The 18,541-nt window shown below is 43.8% G+C and overlaps 1 protein-coding gene across 6 annotated transcripts in view; it reads left to right on the top strand.

The window, feature by feature from the left end:
- Nucleotides 1-601: 601 nt before the first annotated feature.
- Nucleotides 602-18,541, top strand: part of FCHO2 (FCH and mu domain containing endocytic adaptor 2) — a 146,341-nt gene continuing 128,401 nt past the window's right edge. For 2 of the 6 annotated variants that reach the window (XM_078776943.1, XM_068118171.2), the window contains exon 1: nt 603-716. In XM_078776943.1, coding sequence (XP_078633069.1) covers nt 690-716 — 27 coding nt within the window. In that variant the 5' untranslated portion in view covers nt 603-689. Of the gene's footprint in view, nt 717-18,541 lie in introns of all 6 variants that reach the window. The other 4 variants (XM_078776970.1, XM_078776962.1, XM_078776953.1 and 1 more) reach the window with 3 other exon arrangements.

The following is an 18,541-nucleotide window of genomic DNA, read 5'->3' as shown; positions in this document are numbered from 1 at the left end:
TGGACTATGAGCGGTGTACGTTTGGCCAGTAAATTCTTGATTGGTGATCACATTATATCTTGACAAAGTGTAACGTGTACGTTCGAAATGGAAGCACTGTCATAAACGTTTTTCACGCAGAGGGGAAGAAAAGACAACAAATGAAGAGAGAGAAGTTATTGAGGTCGTTAATAAGGTGCACCCTTTGGTCGGGTCCTCTGTATCGCTTCTTTGACTCTCCCGAAGAGACCAGGAAATCCTTTAGAAGCTCAGACTCGGCCATTGTGCTCTAAACGACTATTTACATAGGATAGGGTGTCACCCGACGGGATTCTGGTCGCGATCGCGCCTTGAAGATCACGCCTTTTCCATTCTGTCCGACAGATTGGGATCAGCTTGTCAGCCAGGTGTACCGGATACACTGTGCCGATTGATCCAAAAACAACTTAAACCCTTCAAATCGGTTTTAGAATTCATAAAGGAAACGGGATTAACAATATACAGTCCCCTGTACTTGTTTGCTTCAGACAAAGTGTTTAAGTGAGTGGCGTATATAGAGCCTCGCAGTTCCGTAAACGCCATTAAAACCCAAGAGAGGAAAAAGAGAGGGAAGATTTTAGTCTCGCGAGAACATTGCCGCGCTGTTGCTTTTGCTCCTGTTCTCGCGAGATTTGACGAGCGCCGGTCCTAAGGCGCGCGATCTGCCAGTGATGGCTGCGTTCTCTGCGAACTTCTGGGTAAGATGCGGCCTCAGAATCATTTATCTTTGATGACAGTTTCATATGATGGTGTTCGACATGGCTGACTGTAGTAGCTATGCAGACACATCGGGAGGGATAAATGGGCAGAGTTGACGTTGACCGGAACGCGTTATCGTCGTACTCCAGCTGCAGATTGAGACGGTAAAGCGATGTGATGAGACTGAGAGTGAGGTTACTCCAAGTGTAAAAATTTCGATCCTTTCAAGTCGGTCCTCATCAGGAGTGATAGATGTGCGACATGTTCGTGCAGCACCTCCGTCTCTTGGAGATGAAAATATTATCTTTTCGTCAAGAGGAACATGAAACGGGACCCAATGACCAATGTAATATTGGGTGAAACCATGAACAGCGACATTGCTAGACGGAGAAAGCGATGCGTTTTACCTTGGTTTATGTCTTCATGTCTAACGAGTAACGTGCTCGGGTTCAGTACGTTTAGGATCCAAAACTTGTCATTTTGGATTAAATGGTCAACATGACGATGTGCATTATATTACTTTTCTGAAGGTATTTGTAGCCTGGTTATAAGTTGGTGAAGCCTGGTTCGGTGACCCTGGTTAAGTTGGTGAAGCCTGGTTCTGTGACCCTGGTTAAGATAGTAAAGCCTGGTTTGGTGATCCTGGTTATAAGTTGGTGAAGCCTGGTTCGGTGACCCTGGTTAAGTTAGTAAAGCCTTGTTTTGTGGCCCTGGTTATAAGTTGGTGAAGCCTGGTTCGGTGACCCTGGTTAAGTTAGTAAAGCCTTGTTTTGTGGCCCTGGTTATAAGTTGGTGAAGCCTGGTTCGGTGACCCTGGTTATAAGTTGGTGAAGCCTGGTCTGGTGACCCTGGTTAAGTTAGTAAAGCCTGGTTCGGTGACCCTGGTTACAAGTTGGTGAAGCCTGGTTTGGTGACCCTGGTTACAAGTTAGTGAAGCCTGGTTCTGTGACCCTGGTTACAAGTTAGTAAAGCCTGGTTTGGTGACCCTGGTTGCAAGTTCGTGAAGCCTGGTTCTGTGACCCTGGTTAAGTTAGTAAAGCCTGGTTCTGTGACCCTGGTCAAGTTCGTAAAGCCTGGTTCGGTGACCCTGGTTAGAAGTTGGTGAAGCCTGGTTCGGTGACCCTGGTTACAAGTTCTGGGACCCTGATTACAAGTTGGTGAAGCCTGGTTCGGTGACCCTGGTTACAAGTTTGTGAAGCCTGGTTCGGTGACCCTGGTTACAAGTTGGTGAAGCCTGGTTCGGTGACCCTGGTTAAGTTAGTAAAGCCTGGTTCTGTGACCCTGGTTAAGTTTGTAAAGCCTGGTTCGGTGACCCTGGTTAGAAGTTGGTGAAGCCTGGTTCGGTGACCCTGGTTACAAGTTCTGGGACCCTGATTACAAGTTGGTGAAGCCTGGTTCGGTGACCCTGGTTACAAGTTTGTGAAGCCTGGTTCGGTGACCCTGGTTACAAGTTGGTGAAGCCTGGTTCGGTGACCCTAGTTACAAGTTAGTTAAGCCTGGTTCTGTGACCCTGGTTAAGTTAGTAAAGCCTGGTTCGGTGACCCTCGTTACAAGTTGGTGAAGCCTGGTTCGGTGACCCTAGTTATAAGTTGGCGAAGCCTGGTTCTGTGACCTTGGTTAAGTTAGTAAAGCCTGGTTTGGTGACCCTGGTTACAAGTTGGTGAAGCCTGGTTTGGTGACCCTGGTTACAAGTTGGTGAAGCCTGGTTCAGTGACCCTGGGTACAAGTTAGTAAAGCCTGGTTCGGTGACATTGGTTACAAGTTAGTAAAGCCTGGTTTGGTGACCATGGTTACAAGTTAGTGAAGCCTGGTTCGGTGACCCTGGTTGCAAGTTAGTGAAGACTGGTTTGGTGACCCTGGTTATAAGTTGGTGAAGACTGAGAAACTCCCCCTTCCTCCTCCCCCCCCCATCACCCCCATCTCCCCACCCCACCAAATAGTGAAAGGGACCCACATACCTTGGAAATTCATCCCTATACCCTCTGGCCCTGCAGATATCGGACAGTACCGTTCACTAACTTGAAACCATGGTCACAGTACTGGATAGCCAGGGTCAATTTTTTTTTTCAAACATGTCATCAAATAAAACTGAGCCATTAAAACAGTTGACTTTCAACTTGGTGGAGAATACAACCAATTCCCACCACCTTTTCCTTTCCACACTCTCCATAGTCCATTTGTGGCACAATATTGTCACTCGATTTTATTTTTAGAACTTTATTGCGCTGCACTCGCGACGCGAAAAGCGGGATGAGGCATTCGGGTGCGTCCGTGTGCCGTATGTGTGTCATACGTGTGCCGTGTCTGCATTTTAAAAATTAATTTTCTTGGCAACCGTTGGTCCGATTGACATGAAATTTTACCATAGAAGCGCCTCCTCCTGTATAATTTTTTAATGTCAATTATAACGTCATATGTCACATGGTACAGACTCCATCTTGGAAAAAAATCGAAAAAAGTTGCAACTGTATATCTCTAAAACCGCTGCGTGGAAAAAAATTTGAAACATGGCTCATTGTGAAGTACCCCCCTTGGGGAATAAGCTATGTTAATGATGTCATTGGTGCCTTCGTTATGACGTCGTCATTCGACAAGTACAACACTTATCCGATCATTGTGAATTTTTTTTTCTCAGCAACTGTTGGTCTGATGGGCACAAAATTTTCACCATCGGAGCGCCTCCTCCTGTAGAATATTTTAATGATAATCATAACGTCATAGGTCATGTGGTACAGGCGTCATCTTTGAAAAACCGAAAAACTTTGCACCTCTATATCTCCAAAAGCGCTGAAATGAAAAAAATTGAGACGTGGCTCATTGTAAAGAACTCTCCATGGGGAATAAAATATGTTAACGATGACGTCTTTGGTGCCATAATTATGACGTCATAAATCGACATGGATAACGCTTGGTCTGATCAGTTTGAAATGTATTGAGCGTGATCTATGCAACAATTATATTAGAGAATATAAATTTATGATGTCATCGCTCACGTGGTCTGGCAGCCATATTGGATCAAAGAAAAAAAATGTTCAAAAACAGAAGAGTTGGCTCCCAACAAGTTTGGGATGGTATTCTATGAATACCATCGTTTTATTGTGATTTTGGGCATGAAGAGGTGTGTGTGCGTGTGCGTGTCGTGTGTGGGGTGTCGAGTCCAACATCGACTAAATAATGGTGCGTGACCATTTCGATCATGGTCTTCATGCCACCATGAAAATACACTATGAAAATAAGAAATGATTTCATTCTCACGGTTAACTAGTCAGTTGTTAACGTTTAAGTTAGCCTGAGATGCGAGGGAATTCCAGTGTTTCCAGCAACACGCAAATTACTTGGAAATTCATAAACTATTGTTTGTGTTTGAAACTGCTCTGATGCTTGCAAAACTTGGCTTATCGTACTATTGATTAATTATTTAAGCTAATACTTAAAGTATGAGTTTGATTGGGATTGGGGGTGGGGTAGAGGTGTGATTGCAATCATAAGAAGGAGAGGTTGGGGTAGACAGGTATACACAGGCTTATGGGAGTCCTTGCAGCTAATAGCTTGTAGCGACAAAGCCTCACCAAAGCAAGCTGGCAGTACAAGCTCTGTGGCATTTTCGAGAATATTCGGACACACCGGGGACTTTGATAATTATTTTTATTTTTATAATTGAGGTTGAGAAAAATATTTTATTGGCAAGTGGGAATTGGCCATTATCGTGTTAAATTGCTTAGCGAGTGACGTACGAATAATGATACGGAAAAATAGTTCCTCTATCGGGTGAGACCGACGTGATATTTGTAAATTTTTGTTGGGTAGGTTGTGATACCATCAATTTGTTTTGGTAGCACCTGTATGGTTTGAGCGAATGTTGTGGAGCTTTGCTACAATGTTGTATAGTCCTTGGCAAGCAGCCTTTCCTGTTGACATGCACGAGTATTGAAGAAACGTTTGGTTTTGCTTAGCTTAGCCGTTTTTTTGCACATAAAGCATATGAGTGCACAGTATGTCATGAAGTGTTGATCAGAAATAATAATATGGCTTTTTTTGGCAATTATTGTCACAGTTTGAGTTTAATATTGTTTGGGAAACTTTTATTTTATATAATATGCGAGGACTGTAATTGTGGAGAAATGGGTCTGGAGGGGTTTCATTCAAAATATTTCGGAAATGCGAAAAGGGGAAATGCAAATGTGGAAGAAGGAAGAGGTTCCTTGGTGTAGGCAGGGTATGTCTGGAATGTAGTTGAGGAAAATTGATGTTTCATGTAGAGGTTTGGGAAGTGCAGGTAGTGGTGTTTCTAACAAAATGGTTGTACCTTTGCTGATGGGGTTTAATCAAAAGATTGCATGTTGTACTTCACAAACATATTGCATGTCTGTCTGAATGTCAATGTGGATGTAAAATGAAGTGAAACTGGCAAAAAAAACAAAAAAAAACTGGGGAGGGAGGAATGAGATTGAAAAAATTGTGGAAATTGGTTCCACAGGTGGAGAAAAAAAGAGGAACAAATGAGTGGGGGTGAGCAGTGATCCTGGGTTTTGGGGGTTGATGGTTGACCGTGTGCACTGCAGAAACTGAGGGTGGAGGGGGACAAAGCATGAAGTGGGCAGAGGGTTGAAGACCAGCCCAGAGGCAGAAGAAGACAGAGACCACTGTCCACGATGGCGAAGTGATAGGCCCAGAGACACAGATTAATTGCGGACAATTCCAATTATTTATCTTTAAGGCCTTGGTTTCCGCAGCGTCAAGCCGAGCGAGGTGTGACGTGAGGAAGCCAGCCCAGAGGGAAGAGCTGTACTCCATCAAGCTGCAGATGAAAGCCTTGTAGGTGGATAGAAGTTCAGGGGTGCCAAGGAAGGACTTTGTACAACGGAGGATGCCTAGTCAGTCGGTGCTTGGCTTTGGATGCCAACTTTGAAATTTGGCTTGCCCAAGACAGATCATGGCTAGAAGTGAGACCCATGAGTTTGAGTGACTAAACCTGTTCAAATGGATTATTAAGAAGCTACATAGGAGGGTTTGCAGTATGGTCCTTTCTCTGAGCAATAATGAGTGTGAGATTTGTCGGGATTGAAAGACATATTCAAAGTGTTTGACCAGCTTGTGATTTCTATCAAGGTATGCAAAGGGAAAGGGAAGTGATGTTGCCTACTTATCTGAAGGATGAGGGATGTTAAAGCAGAGGGTGGATACATCAGCAAATATATAGAGGATTTTCCAGAGAGTTAGAGAGATCATTGATGAAGATCAGGAATAGGACTGGGTCCAGAACACTGCCTTGGAGCACTCCAGCCTTAACAGAGAGAGATGACAGAATTACATCGAGTGCCGCACTTGTGCCATGAGAGTAGATGACGTCGATAAGCCAAGAGTGAGGTTGGCCTTTGATTCCATAGTCATATAGAGTGGGAGAGCAAGGCATGATGCCAGACTCTATCAAAAGCATGAGATATGTCCAGAAAGACAGCCCTGATCTCATGTCTGACACTGAGGTCCTCCATATATTGTTTGAAGAGTAGAAGCAGCATGTCCAATGTAGTGACCTGATCTGAATTGATGATCTGAGATTAGGTCATTGGACATTGAGCCCCCCCACCCCACCCCAATCCCTCCTCTTCCCAAATTTCCAGGTTTCCCCCCTGAGAGTTAACTTCTTTATCCATCTTGGCCACCCCATGCATCCTCTCCAGCCCACATTCCTTCCCACACACAGTTTGTCTGCCTCCCCCTGTCTTGGCCTTCATCTTTTGGTGTATCCCCCTCCACTCCCCCCTCCTCCCCCTCCCACCCCCCCAACACCCACTCTCTGCTGTTCCTTTTGTCATGTTGCATCCTGATCTGTTCAGTGTACCAGTACTAGCTCTTCCACGAGCCTCGACTATGTATACAAAAAAAATATGTAAAGTGACATGATCTTTTTATTAGCAAATTGTTTTGGGAAGACCTCTTTTTTTTGTATACAGAGTCGAGGCTCATGGAAGAGCTAAAATGAAGACCTCGAAGACTTGAATCCAGTTCTGTGACTGATCAGAAGATTAAGACATTTCTTCCTCACCCAAATGAGACATTCATTGGAGGTGTGGGATGCGGCTCTAATTGAAACCACAGATTTTCATTATTTCTCACTGTTCCATCGGTATGGCTTCAGCATCTGAAGATAATGATCTGATGTCACAGTAACTGCCGTTTCGGTGTGAGGGTGTTCAAAAAATATGGACCTTGTTTCATGACAAACTCGATCCACACAAGATGGTGATTTTCAGAAAATGAAATGATGCTTCATGTTCTTGTGGTTTTTCCCTTCCCCAAAATCTGCAATTCTGTTTATTCATCATCTCTCTATAATGCAAGCAATCTCTGTGTGTCTGTGAGTCTGTCTGTGTGTGTGTGTATGTCTGTGACAGCTGTTTCTCGACAACCACTGGTCCGATCTAAGTGAAACTTGCCAGGTATATTTCTGGGGACCTGAGGATGTGCCTTTTCAAGGTTTGCTATTAATCGGACAAGTGGTTACCAAGTTATGGCCATTTATTTAGCAAACACATACGTTTTGTACGTGAACAAAGGAACAGCGAAGGACGAGAGCGAAGGAACGGCGAAGGATGAGAGCGAAGACCGAAGGAACGATGAAAGTTTTAATTGTTCTTTGCACGTACGGTCAAGCTACAGCGAGGAAACCGCGTGTGTTTGTTGTTTCTGCCTCGCGGTTTGAAAAATTGAATAATTGGCCATTAAAACTAATTTGCGATTAATCGTAACTGCGATATGCGAACTTCCGGACAGTGAGGACTTAACTTCCGGACTTAGGGATAGTGACGACTTACTGTCTCGATTGTATCACACAATGCCCCAATCCATTCGTCGTTTACGACAGCGAAGGAACGAAACTGCGCGCCGTGCACGCGCAATGGAATCTGACGAAGCACGAGCTGCTCGCCTGACACGCGACGCTACGCGCATGACAAGGCGTCGTGCAGCTGAAACGGATGAGGAACGAGCTGCTCGCTTGGCAGACAACACTGGACGCGTGACAAGGCGTCGTGCAGACAAAACGGATGAAGAACGAGCTGCTCGCTTGGCAGACAACACTGGACGCGAGGCAAGGCGTCGTGCAGTAGAAACGGATGAAGAACGAGCTGCTCGCTTGGCAGACAACACTGAACGCGAGGCAAGGCGTCGTGCAGAACAAACGGATGAACGGATGAGAACAAACGTACGGGCACGCACTGGTCCCATCAATGCAAATATGGCACTTGGAGAAAATGATGTCATCGAAACTGCTTTAGATAAGCGTTTATCAGTTTATTATCCAGTGCTTCAGATAAGCATTTAGAAAATTAATCCCTTCTTCTGTGATCATTTTCATTAAGTGCCTGGAAAAGCTGAATTTTGTAAGGAAAAAGCCAAATGTATTCCTTCAGTATTTGCCACACTCATGCGACTGATCCCTGTTTCAGGTGAGAATGTTCTTGTGACTTGCATGGACTTTTCTCCACGTTCTAAATAGTCTCTGGGATACAAACTCAACCCCTCTGTCCTGAACAGCCCCAATTAGCGTGTTGTATTGAGCCATTGTCTTTAATCATTCACACTAATGCCCTTATTGTATTGTAAGGAGGTACATGAGATGCTGGGAATCTTCCCTGAAATGCTCTGTGCATTGGTTTCAGTGACCTTGTTATAATGTACATGTCATAATTAAAGATGTGCTGCTCGATGATAAATTCCCCTATTAAGTTTAATACCTGTTTAAAAAATAAACAAGAACAAGTCAGGAGACGACGATGGTTCACGAGCGAGCGGTATTCAATGACAAAGGACGGACTATAACCGAAACAGGCCCGGACAGGCCAGGCCCGGAAATGTCAAAAAGAGGGTTACTGACCTTGAAATGAGATAGAAAATAATGTATAATCAGTTATGAGGTTAGTTAGCTACACAATACCGAAAATTTGGTTCCATTCAGACAACTTTGACCTTTGTGACCTTCAAAGGTCGAAGATTCTGAAATTTGTTGGAAAACTTATATTTCATGATGTATGTGATAATATAAGATCACTAGCAGAAGTGCCCGGCATTGCCGGGCGGGCGAGGGGAGGGGGAGGGGAGGGGGGGAGGTGGGAGGGGGAAGGGAAGAAGGGGAGAGGGAGGGCAAAGGGGAAGGGGGAGGGGGAGAGGAAGGGGGAGCGGGAGAGGAAGGGGGAGGGGGGAAAGGGAGGGGGAGGGGAGAGGGTAGGGGGGAAAGGAAGGGGTAGGGGGGAAAGGGAGGGGTAGGGGGGAAAGGGAGGGGTAGGGGGGAAAGGGAGAGGGTAGGGTGGAGGGGAGAGGGTAGGGTGGAGGGGAGAGGGTAGGGTGGAGGGGGAGGGGGGAAGGGGAGGGGAGGGATATAGATGGTTACTGGCAATTGATCACATCCACAAATGATGTAATCCACACAATTTATGTACTTCACATAACGTTAATAGGAATACGTGGCCGTGTAGATGGGAAATACAGTTTGTTTGCAATAAATCACAAATATCAGATGAAAGTTTTTAAAATTTAGAACTATTCTCACTCAGAGTTAAACATCACCGCAATATTACGCGGTTGCTTCAACGTTTTCTGTGAATTATATGTCATCATTGTGAGATTTCTTTGGATTTTTTTTTTTTGAAATGAGATTTTTATATTTAAATAAACGGCAAAAAAGCATCAAAACAGCAGTGAAAAAGCATCAGAACAGCAGTGAAAAAGCATCAAAACAGCAATGTAAAAGCATCAAAACAGCAGTAAAAAGCATCAAAACAGCATTCGATATATTTTCACTTTTACATTTTGGCTAACTCGCTCGCGAACCTGACGAAGATCCTGAGCGAGGATCGCTACGCTACGCTACGTTATGCTAACGCTACGTTAGCTACGCTACGTTCGCTACGTTATGGCTAAAAATATGGATCTAAAGATGAAAGGAAAAAAAACCTATGTGGTGTGAATGGCAATGTTCCTCGCTGAAATGTTAAAAAACGCAATCGCTTTTCGCTCTGAATTACGTGCGAACGCGTAACTGAGATTATGGCGGCAAGGATGGAACATCACGTGATCGCTCTGAGCGAATCAGCGCGCTGCTCTGCCACCGGCTCAGATTCCGTGTATAATATTCCTCGCTACGTTATGCTGCGTTCGCTACGTTATGGCTAAAAATATGGATCTAAAGATGAAAGGAAAAAAAAACCTATGTGGTGTGAATGGCAATGTTCCTCGCTGAAATGTGAAAAAACGCAATCGCTTTTCGCTCTGAATTACGTGCGAACGCGTAACTGTGAGATTATGGCGGCAAGGATGGAACATCACGTGATCGCTCTGAGCGAATCAGCGCGCTGCCCTGCCACCGGCTGAGATTCCGTGTATAATATTCCTTGCTGAAATGCGCTGAGGTAAAAATATGGTATGGTTTGTACTCTTGTACAAGGTCGTTCTGTGATGCCGTAACTTTGGCATGGGAACCTTCACAAGACTCTGTCGTCCAAGGACGATTTCTCGCATTTGCCAATGCATTCGGAGTTGTACTAGTCTGACTCCGCTCCTGATTTTTCCTTTTCAGGGCATAACATTGGGACATCAAATGCCCAGGTTTCTTGCAAAAAGCGCAAGTAGGCCCGGAGGAAAAACTCCTGGTCTGCCTCGGGCCCCCCGGAAGATAAGTCTGTCTTGGAACTGTAGTCTTCTGATCCCTAAAAGTCGTGGTATCAGATTGGTCCCCATAGTCCTCTCTAGGCCACCTCCATGAAAATTTGTTCTCCGAACCTGATTTACCGTATCTCCCCTGGCTAACTCTAGGCGGGAAGTTAGGTTTGTGGAACCCCATCCGGTGTCATCTGCCACTGTTGCTGCCTCATATAACTCCGGTACCTTTTTTTCATCCAGATGCACTTTAATGTCCACGTGGACACACTGTTTGAATTCCTCCACCAAGATCAATTGTCGTAAAAGGTTGAAGTCTTTCCCAATCTCCTTCGAGTCACACCACCTATCAAACATAGTTTCCTTCATTCTGGCAAACTCCACATGGGTCTCACTCTCCCTCTTTCTGGCATTCCTGAATTTTTGTCTGTAAGCTTCAGGGACCAATTCATAGGCTTTGAGAATGGCTTTCTTCACTATCTCATAATCTGCACATTGGTCAATCGGTAAAGCCGAATAGATAGCTTGAGCTTTACCCACCAGAACACTTTGTACTAACATAGTCCATGACCCCACAGGCCATTTTAACATTTGAGCCACCTTCTCAAAGTGTAAAAAGAACTTGGCTACCTCCTTTTCATTGAAGGGTGGAACCAGCCTCACATGCCTACCTACAGCCCAAGAGTTCTGACTGGTTGTCGAACTAGCCGGCATGGATACTACTTCTCTCCATTCCCACAGTAAGTCAAGCTCCTTGAGTTTAAGTTCCCTCTGATACCCCATGTCCCATTCCTTTAACTCCCTTTCGGCTCTCCTTTCCTCTGCTCTTTCCTCGGCTTTTCTCTCCTCGAGTTCTCGTTCCCATTCTGCTCTTTCCTCTGCTCTTTCCTTTTCCGCTTTCCATTCCAACTCTTTTAACCTTTCCTGGCTCTGCAGTTGCATCTCCATTTTCCGGAGCTCCATATTTCCTTTTTCCTCTGGTAACCAATGCAAGGCTACCTCTTCCCATGTTCCTTGTCCCACTAGAGATTCTACCACCAATGTCTGCATCTCTTCTTTCTTCATACTAACTCGGACCTCCAAGTTACAATATTTAGCCAGTATCATGAGTTCCGATCTTTTTAACACCTGGAACTGTGCCTCGTTAGGGGACGTCGTAAACTTTTCTACATCAAATTCCAAATTTTCAGAAAAATTTGGGAATGTTAGAAAATTCCAAATTTGGGAATGTTAGGGAATTCAATCCCAGACGAGCCCCCAATTTCTGTTACGTGCTCTTCCCCAAACCCCGGTCACGGTGTACCTCCAAGCCCCGAAAGGAGTCACGGCAGAAAGATGTGCTATTATGTGTGCCAATGACCAATGGTGAAACCACACCAATCAATCGTTACAAAACCAAAATGTTGTATTAATCTCACACAATAATAACAACTTGTACAAGTACAATATAACTTCAATTGCACAACAAATACCATATAATTCCTATGATGGTACCACCAGTTTCTTAACTCAATAACTCACGGTACTCCATGTGACCAAAATGTAACACCCCCAAAGTCACTGTCACGGCATCAGGCCCAAAGTCGATCCACGCTCCGGTGATCACAAGAAAAAGGTCGTATTGAGACCAGAACCCAGGACGGCTGACAGTCGACGCTGCCGAAGAGCCGCTGGGTGGGTGTCGGGCCGACGTCGGTCAGGCCAAAAGTTCACCCAAAAGGCGACTGGGAATTCACACCTTCGGTTCACCAGACAAGGACGCTGATATGAACGAGCAGCGGCTCCCAAGTGGAAAACCGCAAATTCCCAATTGAAATCCAAGACACACACGAGAACCAGGCTAATGGCTGGTGCGTGGTGAAAAGGCTGTCGTGAGGTGAAATGGCGGACGGGCCCGTAATGGAGGCGTACCGGCTCTCCCGCGATGATTCACTTTCAGAAACAACCGCAAACCCGTCACGCAGGTTTATCTGCCACAGCGATAACTACACTGTCAGAGGCACCCCTTCCTTGGGGAAACCAATATTCGCTCGTGACCAACGTTCGCCAGCGTCCGCTCGACACCTCCAAGCACATCGGCCTTTCTCTCCCGATCTCACTTTATCCGCTTCTTCTTCTTCCTCTTCTGCTTCTTCTTCTTCTTCTTCTTCTTCTTCCTCTTCTTCTTCCGGTTTCTCCCGATCCATTTCGTTTTTCTTTTAAAACACTAATTTTCTCTTTTGAAGACTGTTATCTCCATTTCACTCAAACTATAACAATAATAGTACATGGAACTAAAAATACCTCCAGTGGATGAAAACCACCAAGATGGAAGTGACGAATCCGTAACACAATGCATGCTGTTGTTGTGTCAATGAGGACTGCCATACGGGACAGCAATATTCTAACATAGGTCTCATGTAAGAAATGTACACACTACACAGTGATGAGATCTTCTATCGGAATATGGAACTTCCTCAAAGATCGAAGCATATACAACTTTCTTGATGCTTTCAAAACGATGAGGTTTACATGATCTGCCCACTTGAGATCATTGCTGACAACAACTCCCAACAGTTTGACCTGCTGACTTTCCTCCAGTCTAACGTTGTTAAGTTGGATTAGCAGTGGTGGCAGCTGGCGGTGAATAAACGACACTCGCATTATCTGGCACTTAACTAGGTGTACACCACTGTTCAAATTCTGAAAGGTCTGTTGATAGGGGAGATGGAGAGTCCATTTGATGCGACTCTGCCAAAGTCAAGTCATCCACATATTTCCACCTCTTAATATCTGCTAACTGAAGAGCGTCATTGATTACGGCCAAGAAGATGAGTGGGCCCAGTCGCGTTCCTTGTGGGGCTCCACCTGTTGTTGAGAGAGGCATAGAAAGTTCTCCCTTGACAGAGCAACTGAAATTAGTGAAACAGTACTCTGACGACATCCAAATGGAAGATGGAATTTCGTTTTATATTTTTCTTTCTTCTTTTTTGCAATTGTTTGGCCTGTACTTGTTTTGGTTTCTTGTGTGACATCTTCCATTCGCACCTGTCTTTGGAAATTTTTTTGCTAGGTGGGTTAGGGATACCATCTCTGGCTTGTTGTCTTTGTGTTTGCTTGCAAATTGGATTCGGTAATATGTTGCACTTTTTACGTATTCAGCCATTCCTACAGTTGTCATTCTGTGCACCTGGTTGAGTTCCATCAGGCCACTCCCTCCTTTTCGTCTTGGCAGGTACATTCTCGGGATGCGTTGGTTTTTGTAAAACATTTTGTGGATGGTGAGGCGTTTCCTTGTTTTGATATCCAGTTTATTGATTTCTGATTTTGGCCAGGTTATTATTCTGCAGCTTTACTGGAATACTGGTATGGCGAGCTGGTTTATGGCTTTGATTTTGTTCCTTGGAAATGGGTATATTTTCAGGATCAGCCTCGTTCTACATAGGTATTCTTTGTAATTGTTTTGCACATTTGTTTGTGACATATTTGATGGCCCTCTTCTATTTTGAGGTATTTGTATGATGCGTCACTTTCTAGCTCCTGTATTGTTGTATTTAGGTCGATTTTTATGTTCTTCGTTTTTGTTAGTCTACCTTGTATGAGTTGCAGTACACTTGACACACTTATCTAGGCCATCTTCCATTTGGATGTTGTCAGAGTACTGTTTCACTAATTTCAGTTGTTCTGTCAATTTTTTCTTCATTTGTTACAAGTTTTAAATCATCCAAGTGCGGTAGATGTCATCTTTCCTGTTTCTTTGGACATTCTTCTATTGGACATCATGGTGTGTCTGTGTTATTGCTCATTCATACGGTTACTCAATGGGTCCAGGGCCAGACAAAACATCAGTGGGTAAAGGTCGTCACCCTGAAAGATCCTGTGTCGTATCTTCACTCCTGGTATTTCAAACTTTCCTTCTGAGTGCTGTCATGTCAATTTGGTTGTCCAGCTCCTTTATTGTTCTGTTGTCAATTTTTATGTTGTCCGTTTTACTTGGTCTACCCTGAATTGAATGAGCATTTGACACACTTATCCATGGTGTGTGTGTTTGTGTTTGTGTTATTTTAAAGAAAGATGTCGGATGGTTTCACATGATCACTTTTTGTGATCATCCCTACCTTGTTTACATACTTTTTGGGTAACATCCCTACATCTTTTTGCATTAAAAAAAAAAGTTTTTATTACTTATCTTGATTAGGAAAATTACTTTTTGGTTCTTACAAAAGATTCCGATTCAGTAAAATAAAAAGTTAATTGCTGTTCTGCGTCACGCCTTATGTGCTACATGTGTGTTTGGTGGTGGATGCATATTTTTTACAACCATTGCAGACTTGAACTTACCTTGTAGCTGTCTATCCCAGGTTTGAATCTTTGCTCGGCTATAAACTTTCATCCTGATGCTTCCATGCTGAGTGATGCATCAGTGTGTTTGACATTCTTCAGATGGACGTTGAGCCAGAGGACCCCTGCTGCCAGCATGAGTTGGTGGACATTAATGATCTGGTCAGGCAGCTTAGCAGCATATTTATCGAAAATGGGGAATGGCTTGACAAAAGCGCCATTTTTATTTTGGTGGTCCATTAGACCATATACAATAGATTTAGGACCGGAGGCAAGAAATATACAGTGTTCTTCACCTTTTTATTGGACAAAAACCAAGGACAAAAACCAATTATGTATATATTTTCAACAAGGAGGCTAACTTTTATTTCATGACATGCAGTGTTATTTGTAAAACTTATGCATGCCTGCATAATAAATCTTACGCTTCCATGTAATAATAATTAGTAATATAATACCGAGTGTTTATACAAATGTGTTATACTTGTGACTCGCGCACCTCTCATATATCTAACATGTACGCAACTACAAGGATGTAATGACAATATAGCTTTAGAACAGACGACATGTTGTTCAAGGTAATTTGTCCAGCAATTTATGTATTTACGATTTTAGTCTAACTCCAATAGCTGATGATTTATTTGCATAAATGTATTGCTCGATATTATGCTGTGCGAGTCGTATTTGCGCAAAAGTCAAACACTGTATATGTCTTGCCTCCGGTCCTAATTCTATTGCATATGGTCCAATGAAGCACTAAAATAAAAATGGTACTTTTGTAAAGTCGTTCCCCCAAAAATTGCTAAGCTGCCTAACTAATCCCATTGTCTGTCATGAAGAGGAGACAAGTTGTCTCTGGCACTCTTAGCAAATTGCAAATTTCCTCCATGAATACGCAAGGGTACTCCATCAGCAGCAGAGCAGTGCCTTGTTAAATGATGCAGCAAGTGAGCTGGATTCTGATTACCTCTGCCACTGAAAGTGTACAGAGGTTTTGTTTTCACCCCCATCTGTTTGTCTGACTGAGCAGGATATCTCAAAAAGTTGTGAGCGGATTTGGATGAAACGTGGACAGGTTGGTCGTGTACAGTTTGACAAGGAATAGTTGATTCCATTTTGGTGAAGATCCGAATCCGGAGCCGGATACGATAATTTTATTTTGAAATACCTCTTGGGGCGGAGTCTAAAGGTCAAATACCAAAAAATGCAATTACGGGCACATTATAAAACGTTTTTAAATGAAACTTTGTATATGCAATCAACATTGGGAGATGCATAAAATATTTAACAATATTTTGGATTTGAACCCAGGTTCATGCCCCTGGGGAGGGGGTGGGAGGTTTGCGGACTTGGGGTCACAGGGGTCATACGAAGATTTTTTTTTAACTCTAAATTTTATATTGGATCATTCTTGGTGGAACGTTTGCAATCTTGCAACTTTGCTTTAGGTTTTAGGTGGGAAGCGTGGGGATTTGCAATTGCACGCCATCGAATTTGCTCTAGTTTTTAATAGTCCCTTACCCGGAGGAGACTTTAATTTTGCTCTCAGTCTGTCTGTTCGTCTCCATCCGTCCTTCTGTCCATCCCATCATCGTTTTCTGCACTTTTTTCCATACCCTATAACATATTCAACTGAAACTTGGTACATAGCTTTATTATGATAAGATACAGAACAAGTTTGAGTTTCAGGGTGTTTCGCCAATTTTTCACTGGGCTATGCCTTTTTTGGATTCAGAAAAAAATCACATCATATATAAACTCAACATCAAAAGAAACTTATCAAATCTTTAGAAGGGCACTCATTGAAATCCTCCACGCAAAAATGAAAAATATTTGAACACAGGTAAAGTTCAGCTATCTTTATTAAACACATGTCAATAAACAAGAAGTTGCCTAAATCACAAAAAAGCAAAATGCATGAACATCACAAGGGGTGGTGCAACAAAAGTCACAGCACTGCAACACAAAGGCACGCACCTGAATACAGTCAAAACAAAATGACACCGGAATGGACACAACACTCCTAACAGTCAAGGACAGAATGACAGTAGTCCTCAATATCATGTGAGTCCTCTCTGAGCTGTGATGCAGGCTGTACACCTCCGACGCATGTTCTGCACCAGGCGTCTGATGCGGTCCTGGGGAGGTCTGTCCCACTCCTCCTCAAGCCCTGAATGAGCATTTGCCGATTAACAGCCGTTGATCTCAATGCAAGACGTCGAACCAAGCTCATCAAGTCAAGACCAAGCATAAATGCTCAATGGGATTGAGATTGAGGTCAGGGGAATAAGGCATCCAAGGCATCACTTCAACACCCTGTTCCTGAAGGAAGCTGGTGGTCAGGCGAGCAGCATGGGGTCAAGCGTTGTCCTGCTGGAAAACTGCGATGTCAGGATGAGCCTGGAGAAATGGCAGCAGATGAGGTCTCAAAACTCCATTGACATAACGCCGACTAGTGAGATTGCCTTCGATGACGACCAGAGGTGTCCTGAAACGGGTGGAAATGCCGGCCCATACCATCACACTGGGTCCTCCACAACGATTGATCTGGTGAATACAGCATGATGCATACCTTTCCCCACCTCTGCGCCATACCGTTGACGCCCATCAGCAGCATGGAGGCAAAATTTGGACTCATCGCTGAACAAGACTGCACTCGACTGTTGCTGTGTCCAGTGGCGATGCTGCAGACACCATCTTGGTCTGTTCCGCCGATGCACTGCGTTCAACACTGGACCTCTACAAGGATGTCTTGCCACCAGGCCCTGACTTCTCAAGCGCCTCCGCACAGTAGAGACACTGATGTAGTTGTTGTGGCGACCTTTTGTCACTGCAGCTGTTTGTGTCGCAGGGCGGAAACGACCACAAAGATGCTGCAGCACAATCCAGCGGTCTTGGTTTGGGGTGGTTACCCATGGCCTTCCTCTTCGTGGACCATCATTCACAGTTCCAGTTTCACCGTAACGCCTGGCCAGGTTGGAAATTGCAGGCTGTGAGCAACCAAGACGTTGGGCAATTGTTTGCTGGCTTATTTATACCAGCCTCAAGCATCCCAATTGCTTTTAAACGTTGTTCAGATGTCAGGCGTGGCATCTGAATTTTCTTGTTTTCCCTGTCAGAAGCCTCGAGAGTGATTATAGACAGCAGTACATGAATGTCTCACCATGAGAACTGAAGGATTTAATTTTGAGGTTCATTATTTAAATAAAGGGAAAGATCCCTATACAGAACCACTCAAGCATGCCATTGTTGATCAACCACGTGATTGAAGTGAAGTTCCCGTTACATAATCAGCCATTACAATTGAAGAAACGTGTATGTAAACCTGCACATATCAAAAAATGAAAGTGATGTTTCTTTTGATCAGTATATATGGGTCAGTTTTCTTTACTTTCTTCCCCCTTACCCTTTAACATATTGAACTGAAACTTGCTACATGGCTTTATTATGATAAGTTACAGAATAAGTTTGAGTTTCATGGTCTTTCATCCATTTTTAAATGTTGTTAAAAAAAATTAAACAACATTCATTGGCATGTGGGGACATTTATTGCAAAGCAATTCTTGCTTTTGTTTAAAATGACACGTTATTTGGTACCTATTTGCTTTACATGATGCATGGTCGCGATGGAAAGTTCCAGATCGATATATTTGATGGAAGTTAGAGCACATACTCCAGATTTTGGCCTCAATGCTGCAGGCACACTTGGCTTGGACGGAAAAAATCGTTCATTACTCTGATGGCACATTCGGCTGTAGTGATTGAACGGATTTTGTCATATGTTACTGTATTAAAATCATCAATGGATTGTAGCCTTTGTCGATAGATGTTGTCCATCTAACGCTGAACT

The sequence above is a fragment of the Myxine glutinosa genome, chromosome 1 (genome assembly GCF_964187855.1).
Source record: "Myxine glutinosa chromosome 1, kmMyxGlut1.1, whole genome shotgun sequence".
NCBI classification, from domain to species: domain Eukaryota; kingdom Metazoa; phylum Chordata; class Myxini; order Myxiniformes; family Myxinidae; genus Myxine; species Myxine glutinosa.
Note: the sequence above shows the minus strand (reverse complement) of the source record. Positions and strands in the feature narration are given on the sequence as shown.